This window comes from Squalius cephalus (assembly GCF_949319135.1).
Source record: "Squalius cephalus genome assembly, chromosome: 1".
NCBI lineage: Eukaryota > Metazoa > Chordata > Actinopteri > Cypriniformes > Leuciscidae > Squalius > Squalius cephalus.
Genome location: NC_137122.1, coordinates 46,977,151 through 46,999,325, shown reverse-complemented (window position 1 = coordinate 46,999,325; position 22,175 = coordinate 46,977,151). Strand labels below are relative to the sequence as shown.

General features: G+C 38.8%; 1 protein-coding gene across 2 annotated transcripts; it reads right to left on the bottom strand.

Moving 5' to 3' along the window:
* Positions 1-360: 360 nt before the first annotated feature.
* Positions 361-16,362, bottom strand: cbx1a (chromobox homolog 1a (HP1 beta homolog Drosophila)). 2 transcript variants are annotated; one of them, XM_079886603.1, is made up of 6 exons: positions 16,162-16,362; positions 10,858-10,966; positions 8,103-8,259; positions 7,704-7,878; positions 4,425-4,519; positions 361-1,214 (listed from the first exon to the last, which is right to left on the bottom strand). In XM_079886603.1, the coding sequence occupies exons 2-6, from the start codon at positions 10,913-10,915 to the stop codon at positions 1,070-1,072; spliced, it is 630 nt and encodes a 209-aa protein (XP_079742729.1). In that variant the 5' UTR covers positions 10,916-10,966; positions 16,162-16,362; the 3' UTR covers positions 361-1,069. The 2 variants fall into 2 exon arrangements, with proteins under 2 accessions (XP_079742729.1, XP_079742728.1); XM_079886602.1 differs by lacking the exon at positions 16,162-16,362 and adding an exon at positions 15,956-16,020.
* Positions 16,363-22,175: the final 5,813 nt, after the last annotated feature.

Here is a 22,175-nt window from a genome sequence, read left to right as displayed (position 1 = left end):
CTAAAGAGCATATTTCCTCTTCACACAGTAATGCAACTGATAAAATACACTGATAGCTAATAGTTAAAAATAAAAACGTTTACCGTATATAAGATTATGGGAAATGGAGTTTACTAAGCTGACTAGAATTGATCAAAAAAGCTATTTGTGAATATACACATACATACACACATTGGTATATATATATATCCATCCATCCATATGCAGCTTATATCCTCAAGTGGTGAACGAATAAAAGATCAGAATACTGTATACATGATGAATACAAATTCAAAAATACTGCTAAAAGAGCAAGACCGCACTACACAGCAATGTGCTCACTAATAAGGTGACAACAGTTTTGGTAAATGTATTTACACAACAAATGACTTGAAGAGTATGTCTCAAAAAAAGAGATGGAAAGGAAAAAGAGAAGGCTTAAGAAATTAGGTCATACTGCCCTGCGAAGACAAAACACAGTAACTGCACACAATCATAACTGAGTTGAGCAAAAAACTAGGCCTAGATTCAGAGAAAACTACACACTGATATCAAATCACAATTTACTCAAACTTTATATCCATTGTTTTTTTCAGTTATAGTGCTGCATACTTACTAATGTTTTAACTTAGGGCAGCATTTTACACAGTGACGCGTTCTGATTTAGACATTAAATGTCCTTCAAATCCCTTCAAAAAGTACAGAGCATGAGGATGTGCACATAGGATCCATCGCATTAAGCATATACATAATCAGGAGTTCACCACCGGGAACGACAACTGAGCAACTACAGCAGCATATACACCCCATTTCCCATAATCAAACAAAAAAGAAAGAGAAAGAGAAGCAAAGAGGAAATACAGTAATCCTGTGTTTCTAATGGGGGTCAGTATTCTGACTAAAATCACTTTTGATGACTCCACGTCTGCATATCATGCTCTGAATATACTCTTGAGTCCGATTTTATGGCATTGAGTGTAAGAGTTTTTGTCTCTGTTCCCCCATTTCTAAACTTCCCATGTCCCCCCGCCCCACCAAGCCCACCCTAACTCGTACTGACTTGCCACCTTTCTTGTTTTCCCTCGCAAGCCTAGTTCTTATCGTCTTTCTTCTCTTCTTCCTCAGAAGGGTAAGAGTGCCATGTCAGTCGCTCTTCGTAGAATGAGATGACCACCTGCGGGCACTTCACATTGGCCTCTTTGGCTGGAACGAGATCTGCCTCGTCAGAGTTTTTCCTGTAGAGAACAGGCAGAGGGGAATACAATTAAATAAGCACTTGAGATAATGTAATTTAGCCCATCATACAGAATGGGGTAAAAAGACAGGCATCTAGGCTTTGGCTCAGCCTGCCTAAGGCTATGTTTACACTAGTGCGTTTTCGTTTTAAACTTTTGCTATGGTTATGCCTGGCGTCCACACTACACCAGGGTTTTCCACCCACGAAAATGGAGACTTTTGGAAATGCTGCAGACCCCGTTTTAGTTTGAAAACTCTGTGGTTGCGTTTTTTAGTGCAGACCAAAACAGAGACTTTTGAAAACGAAGGCATGGCTGCCCACATCCGCTCCTTGATCAGGTCTTGTGGATCATTGCATATCCTTCCCTGATTCGTCAAGCCCCATATCCCATGAGCAAGATTATTAGAGCATTCGGCAACTGTTTACACTCGTACGCACATGGCCAGTGTGCATGAAAGGTCATGTGACATCCGTTTTCGGGCGTGTAGTGTGGATGGAGATCTTTTCTGAAACGCAGTGGAAACACCAGTATGGAGGATTGTTCTCATTTTAAAACGGTGTTAAAACTAAAACGCACTAGTGTGGACACATGAATTAATGAGGCATTTATATAGCGCTTTCATATGTACTACTGTACACCCAAAGCGCTTTACAATCATATCAGGGGATCTCTCCTCAAACACCACCAGTGTGCAGCATCCACTTGGATGATGCGACGGCAGCCACAGTACAAAAAGCAAACGCTATACTTTTTCAGTTTACTTTTTTTGTTTAACAGTTCTATATAATATCATATTAGATATGACTGCTAAACAGAGACAGTAAACTATTGAAGATGGAGAATGCGAGTGCTGTGTGATCAGGCATCTGTTTGTTTAATTTGAGACTTTAATGGAGCTGAAATTACTAGGGATACACCAATATGATTTTTTTTGGGGTGCTGATACAAAATTTAACAAACTTTGCCGATTCTGACACCGATATTTGTCACTTTTATATTTATACTATCTAATTTGATAACAGATGTTTTTTTTTTTACTTTGCTGATTTAAAACATGATCAAAACAATATGCATTAAGTTATACTAGCTAGCTAGTCTATTGCTGCATCAAATAATTTCTAATGAACAAGGATTGGATCCATTTAACATTCAGCAGGTCAACAAATACAACAGAACAAAGATACATATTAAATAAACTGTTTTTATGTAGGTTTAACAGTTTTCAGGTTCAGAAATAAAGTAAACAATTGTAAAATATGCATATTCTTCACTGCATATTCTAAATTAAAGGTGCATTGTGTAATATTTAGGAGGATTTGTTGACAAATGCAATATCATATACATAACTATGTTTTCAGTGGTGAATAAAGACCTTACTTAAGGAACCGTTGTTATTTTTTAACCTTAGAATGAGCCATTTCTATCTACATACACCATGGGTCCACTTACATTGAAATGCGCCGACATGATTCTACAGTAGCTCTAAACGGACAAACACGTTTCGTCACCATGTTGTTCTTTGTGCAAAGAAGCTAGCTAAAGTCAGCGAATATAACACTGACAATGATGAACAAGTACCGTAACAATAATATTCACAATAACAGATAATTTTGAACTGAATAATTAAGTAAACCTAATTTCTTAATTTATCTTTGTAAAGAAACCTCATTGGTTAACTGGCTACTCTCTGCTGTCTCAGATGATGACATTTTTTCCTGACGGCCACCGTAACTTCTATTGGTTGCAATTTGCAACCTCACCTCTAGATGCTGCTAAAAAATACACAGTGCACCTTTAAATACATATATAATTACATTGAGACTAGGGCTGGGCGATAAAACGATAACGATAATTATCGCGATGTCATTTTTCTCGATAAAACGATATCAAGAGTTCGATAATGTTTATGCGCCAAAAGCGGAACGAAACTCTTTTGAACCGCGCGCCACACGGACCATTTATCCGCTCGGCTCAAAGTCCAAACGGCAGCGCGAGCTCACTAGGGCCGATGCGTTTAACTCTGATCGGTCTCGGTCACGAAATCCAGTGAGAAGCGCTTGAATTCAGCGAGGAACACAAACGTCTCAGTGATTTAAACCAGTTTAAAGGCAGATGAAACAGCGCTGACTAACAGGAGAAACACTGAGCGCAACGATACAGTCAGAAGGCTTTTCCGTCTACAAATTCCCATCATTTACCATGGATTTACTGCACGTTAGCCTAGTAACGTTAATATTAACTGCACCATGAAAGGTGGGATATACATATTTAATTGTATTATATTATTAATGTAGACAATGTATTAAAGGACTAACGGATGTCTAGGCTACTGTTTTTCATACAAATACCATAGAAATCAGTTACATTTTCCCATGATAGTGAGGTGCTACAGGGTATGCCTGGTTTCATCTGTGGTTATCATGATCTAAATGCATGATACTGGATGACCAATGGTTAAGTTTAATAAAACTCAAACAGTCAGAATATTACATTTTACCAAATAAAAATTAGCACATGCAGAAACTAAGAAATTGTCCAATAAATATATTTATTTTGTTAAGGAAAAATGACAAATGTTTGAATGTTCTACCTCAGATTTGTGAAATGTTCACCTGTTTGGCAAGAGTGTTTGTCATGATATGTTCTGACAATAAAGAGTAGTTTAAAACCACAGTTAACGCTCTGGTTTCTACAACTTTCACTTAGGAGCAAAAATCTGCCTTTAAACTTGAAAGAAATAATGATTTGACTTTTATCGTGATAATTATCGATATCGACTGATATAAAAAAAATTATCGTGATATTTTTTTTGGGCCATATCGCCCAGCCCTAATTGAGATGTAGCTAAATTCTACTGTACAACAGTAATATATTTCTGTCACAATTACTTTAAGTAAAACTGAACTTTTATTTTGACGGGTTGCTGACATTCCTTGTTGTACAGTAAATTCTGTTTTATGACTGGAATCCGCGATTCCGACCACGTTTTCCGCATTGCGGAAATCATAGGGCCCTATTCATATTAATACTTACGAAAGTTACAAAAGTTGAATATTAGATTAAACGGTTTGTTATATCAGCCTTCTTCATGCTATTGCCGATATGCCGATGGTTGTAAATTGATCAAAAAAAATTAATCGGCCGATACATCGGTGCATCTCTAGAAATTACATACTTAACATTTTTAAAATTGTAATATTTACATACCATTTCATTAGAAACATGAGCTCGCCGCTGGAATCTGTGGCTCCAATGATGCGCTCTGGGTCTAACCCCCGTGAAAAGCCTCTCGGCTTGTCTTGCTGCAAAACATTAGGAAATCATTTATTATTCATATGCAGTAAAAGTTTTTTCCAAGTAGTCTTCCATACAGGAACATTTTTTCTTCTTTCTAATCAGCATGTCTTTATGCGTGGTTTGGATCAACCTTTTTAGCAAAAAGGTTGTGCTAAGATTGTCTTGCTAAAACTAAATTCACAGCTAAAATGTTATGTATCCTAAATGCACACAGTTAAATAATGGTTTCATACTTTCTAATAAGACAAAATTTCAGATTGGAATTGATTCACAAAGATATTCTGTTTATAAATAAGACTCTTTTTTTTCCCCATTAATCACGTCTCAAAAAGGTGCAAAAATAAATGCATAATAAAAATCAACTCTTGGACATAAATTTCCCAAAGTTGAATAAACAGCTAAAAGCACACGACAGATGCATAAATGCATGAGCACAGTTTTATGTATAAAAAGTAATAATGTGCATCAAACAAGCAATGGGGGTGCGACCAAAATTGTGGTTGCAGTGGCATGACCACAATGTTTCCCAACATCAAATGGAAAACGAAATAAAAGCAGAATTAAACTGCGCTACTATTATGCATACTATGCATGCGCTACTATATGCATAGTCTATTCTGTTCTGCTTCACTTTCATAATGAACCAAAAATATTAATCGAACTCATAACAACAAAAAATGTCTATAACATTGTTTTGCTCCATTGCTTTGGCAAGTATCTGTCAAACAAACTTAAATCGAATGTGTGATATATGGCTTTGTGCCCTCATCAAATCGCAAAAGACTGATTTAATTAAACAAGTATATAGTCTGTTTGTGCTGCGTGTTTTTAAAGCAAAGCAAAGTGTGCACTTTGCTCATGCATCAGTTTGTGATCTGGTGTTTTACGTGTCTCAGAACGGCTTAGTTCACAGTGAATGAATGCAGTGAACTCCATTGCTGCATGTGCTGAGAGTTTACACGGGCACCAGTTATTTATTTTCACAATTGCATAATTTCCAACATTATTATGGGAAGATTACAGCATTTCGCTAGATTTGTAATGTAAACCTGTTTTCACAGAAACTGCATTTTCAACCGAAATAAAAGCTCAACTGCAGTTTCCATCAAAATAAAAGCTTGAGGGTTTATCTCTTGTAAGTATAGAAATTAGGACAAAAGTATTGTAACTTCCCTACTGTAGCTTAAAGTAAAATAATATACATATGAAATTATTTATTTTACAGTGCCTATGTTACAATATATGGCTATTACTGTCAAAGGAATAATAATAATATAAAATTATTATTATTATTGTTATATTCTAATTGTTTGGCTTCCTAAAAACCATGTGTGAAAGTAAAGTAGACAGACACTATATCAACAAAAAGTTTAGGTACAAGTCAGTTCACAGACTTTGTCTTTGTTTAATTTGCACACTGAACATGGGTTGGAACCACTGATCTATATAGAATGACTGGATAGCTCATGACGTCATAAACAGTGAAGCCACCGCGCCGCCATATTGGTATTCCCTAGTGAGCTCACGCGTTCTATTGAATCAATAGGAAATTTTATGATTTGACTGAGAAAACATTGCCTAACGAGACACAGTTTTTAAATCTAAAGTCTCCCAGTACATTCTCACGACGCAAACATCCTAAGCATTTAAATGGGTATTTGTTTAAAGTCGGAAATTTTTCCTGCTTATTAAAAAACGGCAATTTCTTTGCAAAAGGAATAAAAAGCTGTACGAGAACACTAGTTGGCCTTAACTGAAGAGCTATCTTCACAGGTAAGAAAAACAGTTTGATACTATTAATTAAACAGTGAATGCTAAAGACCTATATTTTTGTGAATTGGTGAATATTCAGGTGAATATTGTTTCGTAGCCACGAATTAATGATAATACCTCAACACATTATAATTTGTTCCCTCGTTTTATTATATTGTAGCCACGTTGTAATTCGTTAAATCAAAATGAGGGAGGGAATTAGTTCGTCGTTCAAGTCGTCGTAACAACGAATTAATTAGATCAGTGGACAGGGCGCATAAGAACAAGCAGAGAGAGAGCCCCGGCCGCGCGCGCGCACTCTCACCGCCTTCAAACAACACGAGCACTGTAGGCTATTGCTCTCTCTCTCCCTCGCGCACATCAACATCAATTGACACAATAGTAAAAGGTCGGAAGACCGATTGTGTTTTATAGATTAGTAGTTTGTACATATAGGCCCGGTTTCACAGACAGGGCTTAGACTAAGCCAGGATTAGACCATAGATCAATTAGGACATTTAAGTAATTTTTATAAACATGCTTAGAAAAAAACATTACCGATGTGCATCTTAAAACTAAAAAGGCACTGATATATTTTTAAGATCAGTCAGTGCAAGTTTATTTCAGTGGAAACAGCTCAGACTTACATTTTAGTCTAGGACTAGTCTTAAGCCCTGTCTGTGAAACCAGGGGATAAAGTGTTTGATTAGCAAGTACATGTTCAGGAAATGCATAATACAAATTGTATGGGTTAATGTAACGGTAAACGGATCTCTGCACGAAGCTCTTTTGAAGCTGTCAAATGGTGTCGCTATTGGACACTTACCGTAATTGTGATTATTGCTGCTCTGAGGTTTCTTATAGGCTACTTTTGACTGTTTTATCGTTGTTTTTTGAAGAAGCAGCAGCTCTTGCCTCGGAGAAAACACGGGCATAGCGACAATTTTGCATATAAATTATTACTAATAGGGCTTGAATTACAACCTGTGGGCAGTTTTTCCTACATCCTTTTGTGAACGTCGTTTTACACTTGTATGCTGCACAGCGGGTCATCTTAAAAGTGCCGTCGGAGCTACCAATCTCTGTATAACGGGCGTTGGAGCCCTCTGCTGGTAGGGAATCGTAAGATGGCCGCTCGAACACGTCCGGTGGCTTCACTGCCTAGTGGCAGTTTAGAACGTCATGAGCTATCCAGTCATTATATAGATCAGTGGTTGGAACTCTTCATTTTGAACTCTCAAAGTGCACTAGATTTTTTTATTTAACTTGCCTCCGGACCCCCCAACAAGGGCCGAGGTCCACCCCCTATCGTCTCATAAAATCCTGCAGCAAACACTGCATATGCCAATTTGTATACAAAATTTGTTTAGAAACAACATTTGTAAACCAAAAAGTCTATAAAAAAATTATTCATTAAATGGAATGAATAAGTCTAACCTCATCTTTCCTCTTTTTAGGCCGGCTGTCTTCTCCACCATCTGTGTCAGATTCTCCTTTCCTCTTTCCGCTAGAATCTTTTTTCTCATCACTCACAGGTTTATGTTTTAGCATGTACTCTGCAATGAGATCAGGACAGTCCAGGTTGTCCTCTGGTTCCCATGTGTTGTCTTCTCTAAAGAAAAGGAAATAATTTCTCAATCAATTGGCAGATTTGAATGCCATCTTTTTCTTTGGAGGAAGGGCTGCTCCACTAACCGAAACCAAAAGTACATATTTATTAGAAAACCATTTTTTCTTCCCGAGTTCATTATATAATGATAAAATTGCCAACACGTTTGCTAGGAATCCAGTTCCATGCCTTACATGAATGCATTTTAGTGGAAATTAGTAACTTACTCTGAGAAGCCCTTCCATTTAAGCAGGAACTCCACTCTGCCCTTCACCACCCGTCTGTCCAGGACTTTCTCCACCACATATTCTTCCTCTTCCTCAACAACCTCCTCCACCTTCTTCTTGTTCAGCTTCTTTCCAGCGGTGGCCGCCAGCTTCTCGTCTGTGGAGAAAGAAGAGGGCAGAAAAGAGGGTCAGTCTTTTCTGTGGGAAAAAAAATCTTAAGTGTTCAAACAGTTAAAATATGATGCAAGTTGAACTTGAAACAGACACTATGGGGCTGAGCAGAACAAATACAAACAGTGATACTTCAATGGCAGTGGGTCGTGCGCAAAGAGGAAGAGAAATTATTTGAAAGGTAGGCCAAGGTCAAAAAGTCAAACAAATCTTGCTGTATAGAGCAGTGTGTCAAAATTAGAGACATTTTGACTGCAGTATAAAACCGCAGCTCTTAGTGATAAATTCTTGCTATTGAGACCTAGATCAGTAACTAAAATCATTCAGAATAGTTATCAAAAGATGTTTTAGGGTTTCAGATTCATTGTCCAGCAATTAGATAGTTAATCAAAAAATTTTAATTAGTAAAATAGTCAGATACTAATCCTCATGTCATCCGATTTATATAACAGTCTGTATGAATTTCTTCTGCTGGACACAAAAGAGGATATTTTGAAGAATGTCTGTAACTTAACAGTACTACGGAAGTCAATGGGGTCCATTAAAGGAGAACTCCGGTCAATTTTAACATTGAGCTCATTTTTTTGTAAATTCATATCAGTATTTTCTTCCTGTTTTCGGTCAAAGTCCACAGTAGTCGATTGTCGAGTTTACGCGCATAGGTTATCATGCGCGTGAACTCGACAATCGATTACTGTGGACTTCGACCGAAAACAGGATGTAAATACAGGTATGTGCACTGGCTGAAATAACATCATTTTTATTCATATCTTTCACATCTACTGCAGTCAGATTCACCGTGTTCACTCTGAAGGAATCACTCACATGACCTGTGCACTTGTAATGACACATCAAGGATGTTAAGAGGCTAAATGCAGGTTTAAAACTTGCCCCATTGAAGTCAACAGGGTGCAAATTTTAAAAAGAGGATAACACGGTGTAGGCAACACCGATTTTTGTCGTTGTTCTCTGTACTGACAGCACTCCAAATTTACAAAAAAATGAGCTCAATGTTAAAATTGACCAGAGTTCTCCTTTAACTGTTTGGTTACCCATATTCTTCAAAATATCCTCTTTGGTGTTCAGCAGAAGAAAGAAATTCATACAGGTTTAGAACAACATGAGGGTGAGTGAGTACATGACATAAGTTTCATTTTTGGGTGAACTATTCCTTTAAGCTGTTCAGACTTTCACTTGTTAAGAATCAGCATAATCACAATGTTAGCATCACAATTCAAGCAGGGCAGATACCAGTTTGAACTAGAACCATAACCACTTGACACTCATTTCACAACTTCTCAGGGCTAGTAAACGACCAATTAATCAAAAGACATTTGCATCAAATATTTGGGGGTCAGTAAGATTTTTTTTTTTTATTATTATTATTGTTTTTGAAAGAAGTCTAGGCTGCATTTATTTAATTAAAATACATTAAAAATTGTGTGAAATATTAATTTTTTTCTATTGTAATATATTTTAAAATGTAATTTCTTCCTGTGATGGCAAAGCTGAATTTACAGCATAATTTCTCAAGTTTTCAAGTTGCATGATTCTTCAGAAATTTTAATATGATGATTTGATTCTTAAGAAACATTTATTGTTATTATCAATGTTGAAAACAGTTGTGCTGCTGTAATATTTTTTTGAGAACATTGATAACGTCTTCAGGATTATTTGATGAAGAGGAAGCTTACAAAACAGCATTTATTTGTAATAGAAATCTTTTGCAACATTACAAATTTCTTTACTGACCAATTAGATCAATTTAACCAATCCTTGCTGAATAAAAGCATGAATTTCTTTAAACAAATAAAATAAAAATCTTACTGACCTCAAACTCTTGAACAGTAATGCATATTTTGTGAACAAAATATTAATTTGAATGAAAATGTAATTCGTCATCATTAAACCATTAATATCTTGATTATCAGTATCGGAGGCAATTCAACTCCCATTACACGATTGAATACACCACAGTAGTTAACAGCTAATGTGGAGAACAAATGCCTAACTAATCAACCACAAATAAGGGTAATGCAGCCTAAAATTTCAGTAACATTTTACAATTTGGTCTCATTTGTTCATGTATTAGTCAATGCATTAGCCATGAACAGCATTTATAAATCCTTGTTAATGTTAATCCTTGTTAAAAATTTTTGAACTAGTTAGTTAGTTCACAGTGCATTAACTAATGTTAACGGATTCAACTTGCCAGTTAGAATACTACAATTCAATTAGTAATAAACTTGATTTTAAAAATGTTACGACCAAATGAGACCTTTATGTAAAATGCTTCCAAAATTTCTTCACTTTGAAATGCTCATTCTGTCTTTTGTGCACCTCTGACCTTATAAATCACCAGCAGAAGCACCTCGATTAGTCAGTGACAAATAATGGATCACATGGCAGATGAAACAGTGGTCATGAAAACAGACAGTTACCAACAACCCGTGATTCAATAAAAAAAATTAAAAAAAGAAGAATTTCAAGGCTTGTTTAAAACACCTAGAAATAAAAAGAAATAAACCCTCCTTCCCACACATTTGAAAGAAAAACAGCAGTGAAGGAGAAAGTTGTGAGACACCTTCGGTGACGCTGGGAGCATCACTGGCTGTCTCTGTTGGTTGGCTCATGCTCGTCATGAAGGGGGAGGCTCTGCGGAACCTTCCGGTTCCTTGTCAACGTCAACAGTGCTGAACAGAGTGAAAGTGTGAATTAGACGGGATGGAGGGGGGATCAGGTGAAATCAGGGAAAGAACAACAAGGCAGGAAATAAAATTATACAGCACTGTGGATAACAGTTTGCTGGCTCTAACAAATACAGCATTTTGTAGCTCACAGCTTCCTCTGAATTGCTTTGCAATTCAAAAAAACATTTATTACAGGTATGCATTTTGGGTTAATCTACAAAAACGCATCCAGGTCAGACTGAAAATATCTTGCGTAATGAAACCTATTTTTAGGACGATTAGGTTTTTTGTGATATTTTCATTAGGGCTGGGTTAAAAATATTGATTTTTACAATTTTCCATCATTCTCATTTTGATTAGCCAATATCGATTCTTAAATCCAAAGAATCGATCTTTTAGGCCAAAATTTCATGGTTCAAGTAGTGATGGGTCAATCATGAACGATTCGTTCATTTTGAACAAATCTTTAATATGACTCAGGAACAATGAGTTGCCTCAGAGTAGGGGTGAGCGATATGACGATTTTTGATCGTGGGCGATTAAAATGTCTCCACGATCTGCTTTTGAAGAAATATCGTAGAATCGTGCATTAGCCTATATCTGTTCTGGCGCCTCTGTCCCAACATACTGAACAACGCGACGCATATTCACATAAAATGTTAACGCAGCGGAACGGGACACTGCAGTTCACAAAAGTTCATAATTTGCATGTGCTTTTTAATGCCTTGTCGGTTAAACATTTAATTTGCGCGCTGATGCGCTGCTCTAACATGTGTGTTCCTCAGCGCGTACATGTGAAGCTCACATGCACTAAAAGCCTGTCTACCAGCGCCTGGATACTGGACTAAGTTATCTTTCGAGTCTTATTGTGCTTATACTGTCAAATACACACAAGGTTTACATAAAGTCGTTTATGTCTAAAGTGAAAGCAAACTTGAGAAAATTGAGAGAAAATCTGCTTGTCTAATGCGTGTATATTAGACGCGTCGCGCGCAACTCTTAAAGAGACAGTAGCAATAGTAAACACGCTGCCGCTTGTCCTTAAAGGGATATCCTTTAATGTTAATAAAACAACAAAATGCAAAGAGAAAATCACTCATTGCTCTTGACTGATAACTTTAATAGTAGCTTTAATAAGTATCAATGTTTAATTTATACAGTGAAGTCTGTTTTGTTTTATTTTCATATTTGTTCATTTAATTACTTTCTTCAATGCTACTGTTAAATACACCTACTGTAGATGAAAATATAAAGCACTGTTTAGCCTATTTAATTTGTATATTAAGTTGTGTATGTGTAATGTGTATCTGTGATCTTAATATTTAATAACAAAGAAAATAATGACAAATATTTTTATCTTTGCCCGTCTGCCATTTTTTTTATTTTGTTACCTAAGGCTTTGTTTTTAGAATATGGACATTAGATTGGCTGTAATGCTAAGTCACAAAATAGTAAAACCAACATAAAAAGAATCGTGATAAAATCGTTAATCGTGATTTTCCTGAAAAAAATCGTGATATGATATTTTTGCCATATCGCCCACCCCTACCTCAGAGTGATTCGTTCCATTTGTGTTAACAGCGCATGCGCAACATGCCACAGATTCTGTACAGGAAACAGAAATGATTATTTCACCTCTCAAGTCGAGTCGTATGTTCTTTTGTCACGTAACTGCTATATTGGATACAAAAAATTGTCAATTCCCAACCTCCCTTATAAAAGCCCATAGCTAACGTGCATTGATGCATTTTTGGACTCAAATTGCTTATAATTTATAAATTACAGAGTCATGATGGTTCTTTTCCATAACTCGTGATGAACGGATGACTCGGACGGTGAACTAATCATTTCTGTTTCCGGTACAGCTTAGCTTCAGCCTATGGGGATGTGACGCGACAAAAGAGCGAACGACTCTGATAGGGAGGTGAGGTGAACTAACATACTGCATAGCCTGAAGACCCAGCTAAGCAATGAATTAATCATTTCTGTTTCTCAGAACTTGGATGAGATATATGAGGATAAATGTGATCAACATTTGAGTAAGTTGATGTGCAAGTTGATGGCAATTAACATGCAGGACCTGAATTTCGTTTTGGAAAACGGGAGGGAAATCCCCCCTAGGTGATTCTTATGGGGGGGATTTTTTAAAAATTACATTTATCGCACCTAAATGTTTGCTCACTCATTGCATTTTTACAATGGGGCAATTTTGTTGTTAAGAATTTACACAACGCAAGGAAGCTTGATTTCAATCTTTGAATTAAAATTGAAAAAAGTAGCTCAAATAAATACAATAGAATAAAGATACCAATAAAGAGAAACGTTTTTGGATAGGTCTAACACTAGTATTCGGAAAGTAATCAAATGTAAAATAACACTGGGTAGCATTTTAGTCCTGACTAAATAAAAAAAAAAAATAGAACATTAATCCTGATTCCTTAAAATTAAAGCTATCTTTTGTTATTTTGAAAACAAAATGAATGACATTTTAAGAATGTCATATACACCAAGGATGGCTTGAGGTTGAGTAAATCATGGGGTAATTTTCATTTTTGGGTGAACTAACCCTTTAAAGTGACAGCAGCCGGGTAATTTTCATTTTTGGGTGAAAAATGAAAGAGCAAGAGCCTTTAAGAGCAAGTGCACGGATTCTGTGTTCATTATATTGTCACATACGTTTTATGTTGAAGCCATAACCAATTATGTTTAGAGTATACTCACCAAGACCAGAATTTTGACAATTTTGCATGTTTTCGCCTGTTAAAGCGAAAGTGATAATCCGCAGAAAATAAATTGTTACTTGCAATAACAATAACGTTTGTGAGGCGGCTTAATCTACTCTAATGCACGCAGAGAAAACCATCTCTCAGAGAGTGCGCGAGTACTGTATGGTTTAAAATCACTTGAATGTTTAAACTAGTAAGACTTAAAGGGATGGTTCGGAGTAAAATCAACCTAGGGTCCTTCGCACCATGACCGAGCAAAACACCCCCCTAGAAGCCTTTTTTCCCTTGGTTGAACATTATTAAAGGGGTGGTTCAGGATTTTAGACATCGGACCTCATTTCCAAGTTAGCCTGGGTGTTATTTATCAGTGGAGACAGTTTTCAAAATTTTTCACTCAGTCCTCCCAGTTGCATAGTTCACGGGTGCTAGGCTAGCGTGAGTCAACGGTAACTGCTAGCCTGCCATTAAAACAGTTTTACCCACTCCACAGTACACCAAAAGCAAATAAATAATAACGCCAGACTATCGATGTAAATGTCTGTTGAGAGAATAATGTTAGAAATCAAACTACCCTTTCATCGCATTGCAATAGTTATACTTTGTTCCCTGTATTTATTAGCACAGTCTACAGCAGCGGCGGAGTGATATTAAGTTACCTAGGCAACCGAGATTACTACTAGCTAGCTAGCTAGAAGTCCCGACTGTAGTCGCTTCTGTTCCGTTTACACTTTTCGGCGCAGTACTAACTGGAGCAAAGTAAAATTCCGCCGCTGCTGAGAAACTAGTTCCTGTAAATGTAATGCGATCATTGAGATGCAAGAGTAGTTTGAATTCTAACATTATTCTCTCAACAGACATTTACATCGATAGTCTGGCATTATAATTTGCATTTGGTGTACTGTGGAGTGGGTAAAACTGTTTTAATGGCAGGCTAGCAGTTACCGTTGACTCGCGCTAGCCTAGCACCGGCGAACTATGCAACTGGGAGGACTGGGTGAAAATTTTTGAAAACTGTCTCCACTGATAAATAACACCCAGGCTAACTTGGAAATGAGGTCCGATGTCTAAAATCCTGAACCACCCCTTTAAAGTTAAAGTTTATTTAGATATCAGGCGGATGGCTTAGTGCAGTATTTGTCAAGCTATAAGTTGTTACTAATTACCTCTAACACACCAACTAAAGTTGAAAAAGTGGAAAAGCATAATAGAACCCCTTTAATACCTTTGGTGTTTTTTTTGTCAATTTGGGGTAAAATGAACTCAGTCAAGAAAAATTAAATTAATAAAAAAAAATATATATAAAAAAAATCAACATAGCAACAGGTTGCAATGTTACAAATTTAAACCGAAATAAACGCAACTAATTCCTGGTTTGAAGTTCGTAACTTTGCATACAATATCTTGTGGCAAACGACCTGCACCAACAACTCAAAGTATGTTTTTTGTTTGTTATTAAATGTCCCCACCCACTGTTTAACAGATGCTTTAACAGAAAAACAATACACACGTGTTTTGCTTTTCTGGGGCTATCAGCAAACACTCACCAGGCTGAAGCACTGAAATGTCAACTTAAAAGGGCGTAAAAACAGAAAAACCTAACAAATTAAGGTCCAAACCAAGAGCATGGGACACTTTTTGAAAAAATTAAATCGCATTAATGTAACGTTAATCATAGTTATCTTCTTAACAATTGGTCGTACCTCTTCACTTCTAAATAAAAGTCGATCATATGCATCATTATTTTATTTATATTTTTTATAATAAACTTTGTGAGGACCAGCGCACCTCGCGCGCAGAAAAATACTCGATTCAACTTCCGACGTGCACGCGCAGAAGCCTTGCCAGAATGTTCGGCCCATTTCCTTCAAGCTGCAATAGCAACAAAGACGAAACAGTGAGGCCAAGTGTTACATTTTAAGGTAGCAATGCAACTGAGCAAACTCCATGTAGATCTCTTAAAAAAAAAAAAGAAATGAAGGAAAAAAATGGGGAGAGAGTGTTCCCGAGTTCCTTTAACGCAAGGAGTGTGCGCGAGAAAGGCGTTTCTGTCTCGCGCGGAGATAGGTGGCTGGACAGACCCCTTTGCCCGTACAATTTTAGGTCCAAAAGCTACCATGACACCAACAACGTTTAAGCTGTACGATAAATACATGCACAAATCGTTCCAATACACATTTTTTTTAAACTGTATAAACCCAAAAATGGCCCTAAACCCCGAGACACGGACTAGCCTTGTGGCTAATGCTGCAGAAGCATGGTCGCTCACTTCTCCATGTTGACCTGGATCCGAGTAGAAAACTAACCAAAATGTCTCAAAATATGACTAGATATTATTCAAGAGCAATTAGTTGCTTAAAGTACTCAAACATCTGCCTGTTAATTATAAAAATAAAAAAAATCACAGTCCTTAGTACAAACATAGCCAGTCATATAGTATGTTTCACAGTCTGCATGCAGCGCCACGGCACTTACCTGTGAATTACGGAATTAAGGGCGAAATAACACCAAATAAGGTGGTTGTCTGCGGATAGAGCGGCTTTAAGTGTCGACAAACGTTTGAAATCTGTCGACTGGGGAAAGAGTTTGCTATTCTTTTATCGAGGTTCTTTGACTGCTCAGACAAAAGGGAATGCTACAGTACACGAAAACTGCCTCCAGCAACCCGCCAATTCCGACGGAAAGTACGTGCCTCTCCGTACACGAGTGGTGCATCCTGGGAGTTGTAGTTTTATGTGCGCACTTGAAAGAGGAAAATATGTTTGTTGTTCCTCGGTACACTTCGAAGATGCTTCAAATATCCTAATGTTTATTTAAAAATGTGAATATTTAACGGTCTAAAAATTTTCCTAATAATTGTGTAACAAAAAAACAAAAACAAAAAAACCCCAAAACTATGCTGTGAGGGTGTTTCTATAGAGCTGGTAAGTCCCGCCCATCCGTAAAACCCCAAGTGGACCTCTAGGTTGAAAAATCGTCAATGCAAGTGAATGGGAGAAAATAATTATTTTCTGACCCCGTTTGAATTGTGCCATGAATGTGAACATATGTTGTCTGTGAATTTTTTATATAATTTTTCATGTTACGAGTTTGACAGTATATTGTACGATTCTTTGTTTAGCAGTTGTGGAAAAGACATAACGAGAAAGACTACATGTCGCCTATGTGACGTCACCCCATAACACATTTTCCCTCCACTTGTCAAATCACGGTGCTAATGCTGCGATAATCTATGGAGACAGATGCCTGTGTGTTTTGTACCCAAATGTCAACATTCAAACCAAATCGGCTGTTCTTTCTTCAGATTCGCGTCGAAAGCAGCAAAGAGTTGTAGTCCACAAAGTGCTCTCACACAAAGTCTAACCGTATCAAACTTCTACCAGCTAAATTGTAGCATTCTTTACACGAAAAATTATATAAAAAATTCACAGACAACATATGTTCACATTCATGGCAAAATTCAAACGGGACCAGAAAATAATTATTTTCTCCCATTCACTTGCATTGACGATTTTTCAACCTAGAGGTCCAGTGGGGTTAGCGGAAGGGGCGGGACTTACCAGCTCTATCTAAGTTTACCAAACTATGACGACTTCCGCTTCTGAGAAACCCGGAAAATGTGAAAAGGGTCAATTGGGGCCATATTCACAAAACATTTCGGCTGCATCTGAAATCGCATACTTCCATAGTAGGTAAAAAACAGTATGTAACAAAAGAATATGTCCGAATTCACAGTAGGCTACTCATAAAAGAGTATAGGCAAAAAGTACCTATACTTCCAGTGAGATTATGAAGTGTGCATATGAGGGACACTTTACTATTACATGAGGCCACAGGGGAGGATTTGTGTATGACAGTGAATGGACGCAACTGATGCTGGTAGGTCGCATGATAATGAAAGCATGGTAGATGTATGTCCAAATTACATTCATACACTCACTTAGGCTACTGTATAGAACTACTTTTTTTAGAAGTTGTGAAGTAATTACTTATTCAAAATAAATACCTACTCTAGAGAGTAGGCGATTACGGTTGCAGCCAGAACCTTACCTCTAATAGTTTCTCTTAAATCGTCAAGTTAGGAGCTACTTTTATCCTCAAGATGTTTTGTAAATACGACCCATGACCTTTTGAAATTGCCTGAAGATTTTCCAACAGGTTTCACCAGATGAACCTCAAACAATGCCTCAAGTATTTGAGGAAGTTTGACAGCACTTGCTTTTCTCAAGACTGAACAATCTGGATATAATGTTAGATTTAGTGCATTTATGAACGGTGATATAATTATAAATTATATTTTATATGAAAAAGTATGTGGCTGTTTAAACTAAAATCTGAATATGTTTTGTTTGCTGTCTTCATAGAAAAAAGGGAAAATTGTTGTGGCTGGTGTTCAAAGACAATAGGACATGTGTGGAGTTTATTTTTCCCCTCATCTGTTGGTTCAGATCCCATGTGAAATCTGACCTGTTTTCATTAGTTGTTGACCTTTGGAAATGTAAGTAATACTTGAGCATTCAGTTGTATAAAGGCGGTGCTTATATTCTGATTTATATAGATTATAAACAGTATGTAAGAAGTATTGAAAGGGTCATTACCATCAGAACATTAGAAGTCTGGATTATGGCTCATGTTAACTTTGGTACAGCTTGCAATCAGTTCAAACTGTTATTGATGGCATATAAATAGCATCAAACTTCACATGTCACACTTATTTTATATAATGAATTTCTCATAGCTGCTTGTGTCTGAGTAAATTGCCTCCAGAGAGCATACAATATTGCTGTCTTTGCAGCATTGGTATTGCATTTCTTAACAGATATATGTGCCATTCTGTGTGCATACATACAAAAAAAAAAAATACAAAAAAATAATAATAACTGAGTGAAACTGCTATTTTCCTCCTACAGTGATAAACAGCTGCCATGGTGCTCAGGTCAATGACACAAGCGTAATGTGGTTCAGACCCAAAAGTGCAATGTGAGAAGGCCTGCTGAAGGATGGGAGTGGAACTGAAATCTGGTTCAGACCAAGCAATCGAGCCAAGTGTGAAAACAGCTCGACAGCCTGCCATTATCTCAGTGTTTGAGGTAAATATAGTGTCAGTGATCTGCAATTGACTCCCAGACTGTTGCACAATGCTGCACTTTGCCCCAATGAACAATAGCATGTTGACCTTGTAAGCACAGCGAATAAGAAACCGCCTCTGTTATACCTTGTTTTCCCGTTGCAGTTCCACTTAGTAACAGGTTCCTCTCTCTGGCCCATTTGCATGGCTGCAACCTCGTACTCCACAAAGAAGATGCAGTGTGTGTGTTTGTGTGCACATGTCGGGTTAATGTAGAGGAAAAAGACCTGCTCAGAAATGAGTGGAGAACAAAGGAGAAGCATTAACAAAATTCATCATCTGTCTGAGTGTCGTGATTGAGTTAATTACCTCATTACTCAAACAAACCAGCCACACCATACGCAAACAGAGGGTGAGATTTATATTGTCTCATGCAGCGTCTGCAAGCGTGTGGAGACAAAATTATAACTCTGCTTCTGCCCTTTCTCTCCAAAAAACATTTTATAAACTTTTGCACAAACCCCCCCCCCCCCCCCTGAAAATTAAAAAAACTATTCAAAACTCAATTCAACATACCCTGGTGTTGTGGCACATGGCAGTCAAGATTCTGCTAATAATAAATCAGAATACATTAATCAATTATCAGTGTAACTTACTCTTAATATATAGCTGATGGCCATCATGGAACATACAGGACCAAGATTTATGTTGTTAATTTTATTGAAAACTTTTTGCTAGCTAGATCACTTTTTGTTCATTGACAAAATATCTCAATGATCATCTGGTGACCTTTTTTGTTGTTGTCATATTTGCTGGTGAGAGACATACTGCATCGAAATATAGTTCACTTACAATGGCCTTAAAAATATTATATGCTTAAACCACACTTAAAATGTCTGAATAGATAACTGTCACCGTCACCAGCTCTGTCACTTCAACCGCACTTCCCAGCATCCCTCATGTTTCCCACCTGCACAACATCAGCCATCACCTAATTACATTAGCACCTGCACCTCATCATCAGCACTCCCTAAAGAGACACTTCTCCTGCACTCCCTTGTCTGGTCTCATCTATGACTTACTCCACAGACTACTCACATGAGTGTCCCTCATAGAAAGCCTACTTACCTGAAGTCCCGTTTGTACCGTCTTACCGATCTGCATTACCCTGGTTCTTCCCGTCTTCCACAGGGTAATCTGCGTTACCCTGTTCTTCCCGTCTTCAACGATCTGCTTTACCCTGGTTCTTCCCGTCTTCAACGATCTGCGTTACCCTGGTTCTTCCCGTCTTCAACGATCTGCGTTACCCTGGTTCTTCCCGTCTTCAACGATCTGCGTTACCCTGGTTCTTCCCGTCTTCAACGATCTGCGTTACCCTGGTTCTTCCCGTCTTCAACGATCTGCGTTACCCTGGTTCTTCCCGTCTTCAACGATCTGCATTACCCTGGTTCTTCCCGTCTTCCACAGGGTAATCTGTGTTACCCTGGTTCTTCCCGTCTTCAACGATCTGCGTTACCCTGGTTCTTCCCGTCTTCAACGATCTGCGTTACCCTGGTTCTTCCCGTCTTCAACGATCTGCGTTACCCTGGTTCTTCCCGTCTTCCACAGGGTAATCTGCGTTACCCTGGTTCTTCCCGTCTTCAATGATCTGCGTTACCCTGGTTCTTCCCGTCTTCCACAGGGTAATCTGCGTTACCCTGTTCTTCCCGTCTTCAACGATCTGCGTTACCCTGTTCTTCCCGTCTTCAACGATCTGCGTTACCCTGGTTCTTCCCGTCTTCAACTTTCTGCGTTACCCTGGTTCTTCCCGTCTTCCAGAGGGTAATCTGTGTTACCCTGGTTCTTCCCGTCTTCAACGATCTGCGTTACCCTGGTTCTTCCCGTCTTCCACAGGGTAATCTGCATTACCCTGGTTCTTCCCGTCTTCCACAGGGTAATCTGTGTTACCCTGGTTCTTCCCGTCTTCAACGATCTGCGTTACCCTGGTTCTTCCCGTCTTCTACCTGCAACAAGAGACATCATTACTGTCAAGCTATGCTTCATTGCGTCTGCACCCCTTCCCTGCATTGCTCTTCCCTCTGCACTATTTAATAAACTTGTATTGTTCACTAACCTTGTCTGTCCTCTTCTGATTGACAGAAGACCAGACCATAAAGATGAGAAGCTTGGAAATTGCTTCTAAAAATGTTGGCCCTTTGAATAGCAGAAGGATGATGGAAGGTACAACTGAAGGAATATGTCAGAGTTTGTCACCTTCAGTCACTGAGCCACTTGCAGTGACCACACCCTTATGGAGGGATTTTTGGTGCGGGCTGGATGAGATCTGCTTAGTGATGCCGCGAGGAGACCCCGTATGGATGCTTGAAAGTTATATCAACTTTGCGCTCTGGCAAGATGGGTCCTCGTTCATCGTTAGCAGATTCGGAGGAAGACGTCATCGTCCAGTCTCACCTCACACCAGTATGGAAACCATGCTTCCCGACAGGGTTCAGCCAAGAGCCTCCTTTCAAGATGGCCGCCGTTCCAGAGCCTCATCCCTTCATGGCTGCCCACCCTTCCAGAGTCTCATCCTGTCGAGACCACCCTTCCAGAATCTCTTCCCGTCGAGACCACCCTTCCAGAATCTCTTCCCGTCGAGACCACCCTTCCAGAGTCTCGTCCCGTCGAGACCACCCTTCCAGAGTCTCGTCCCGTCGAGACCACCCTTCCAGAGTCTCGTCCCGTCGAGACCACCCTTCCAGAGTCTCGTCCCGTCGAGACCACCCTTCCAGAGCTTCACGTCATGCCTGCTGAGCCAGAGACTGTTCACGCCAGGTCAACCGTGCCTGTGTCTTAGGACAAGGTGGCCACTGCACCTGAGACCGTTCCGGATACAGCACTCGTGATAGTCGACTCAGCTCTTTTGTGTATTTGGGCAGCACACACATCGGCTCCAACCCGCGAGCTCTCGCCCAAGTTGGCTGTCACACCTGAGCCCTCGTCTCCGGCCAAGATGGCCGCCACCACGCCTGAGCCCTCGGCAAAGATGGCCGCCGCTTGAGCCCTCAGCCAGGATGGCCGCCGATGCCACCGTCTGAGCGGTCCTCTTTTCCTCAGCCAAAGTGGCCAGACCGGGCTCCCACGGAAAGGCGTACTGCCTGGAGTCTACATACACTGCTCACCCTCTGGATGAAGACTCCCGGATGCCCTCATCCGAAGCCTACTTGCCTGAAGTCCCGTTCTTCCTGTCATCACTGATCTACATTACCCTGGTTCTTCCCGTCTTCTCCCTGCAACAAGAAACATCATTACCGTCAAGCTAAGTCATCTTCAGTTCAACGATCATCATTCATTGTGTCTGCACCCCTTCCCTGCATTGCTCTTCCCTCTGCACTACTTAATGAACTTGTATTGTTCAGTAACCTTGTCTGTCCTCTTCTGA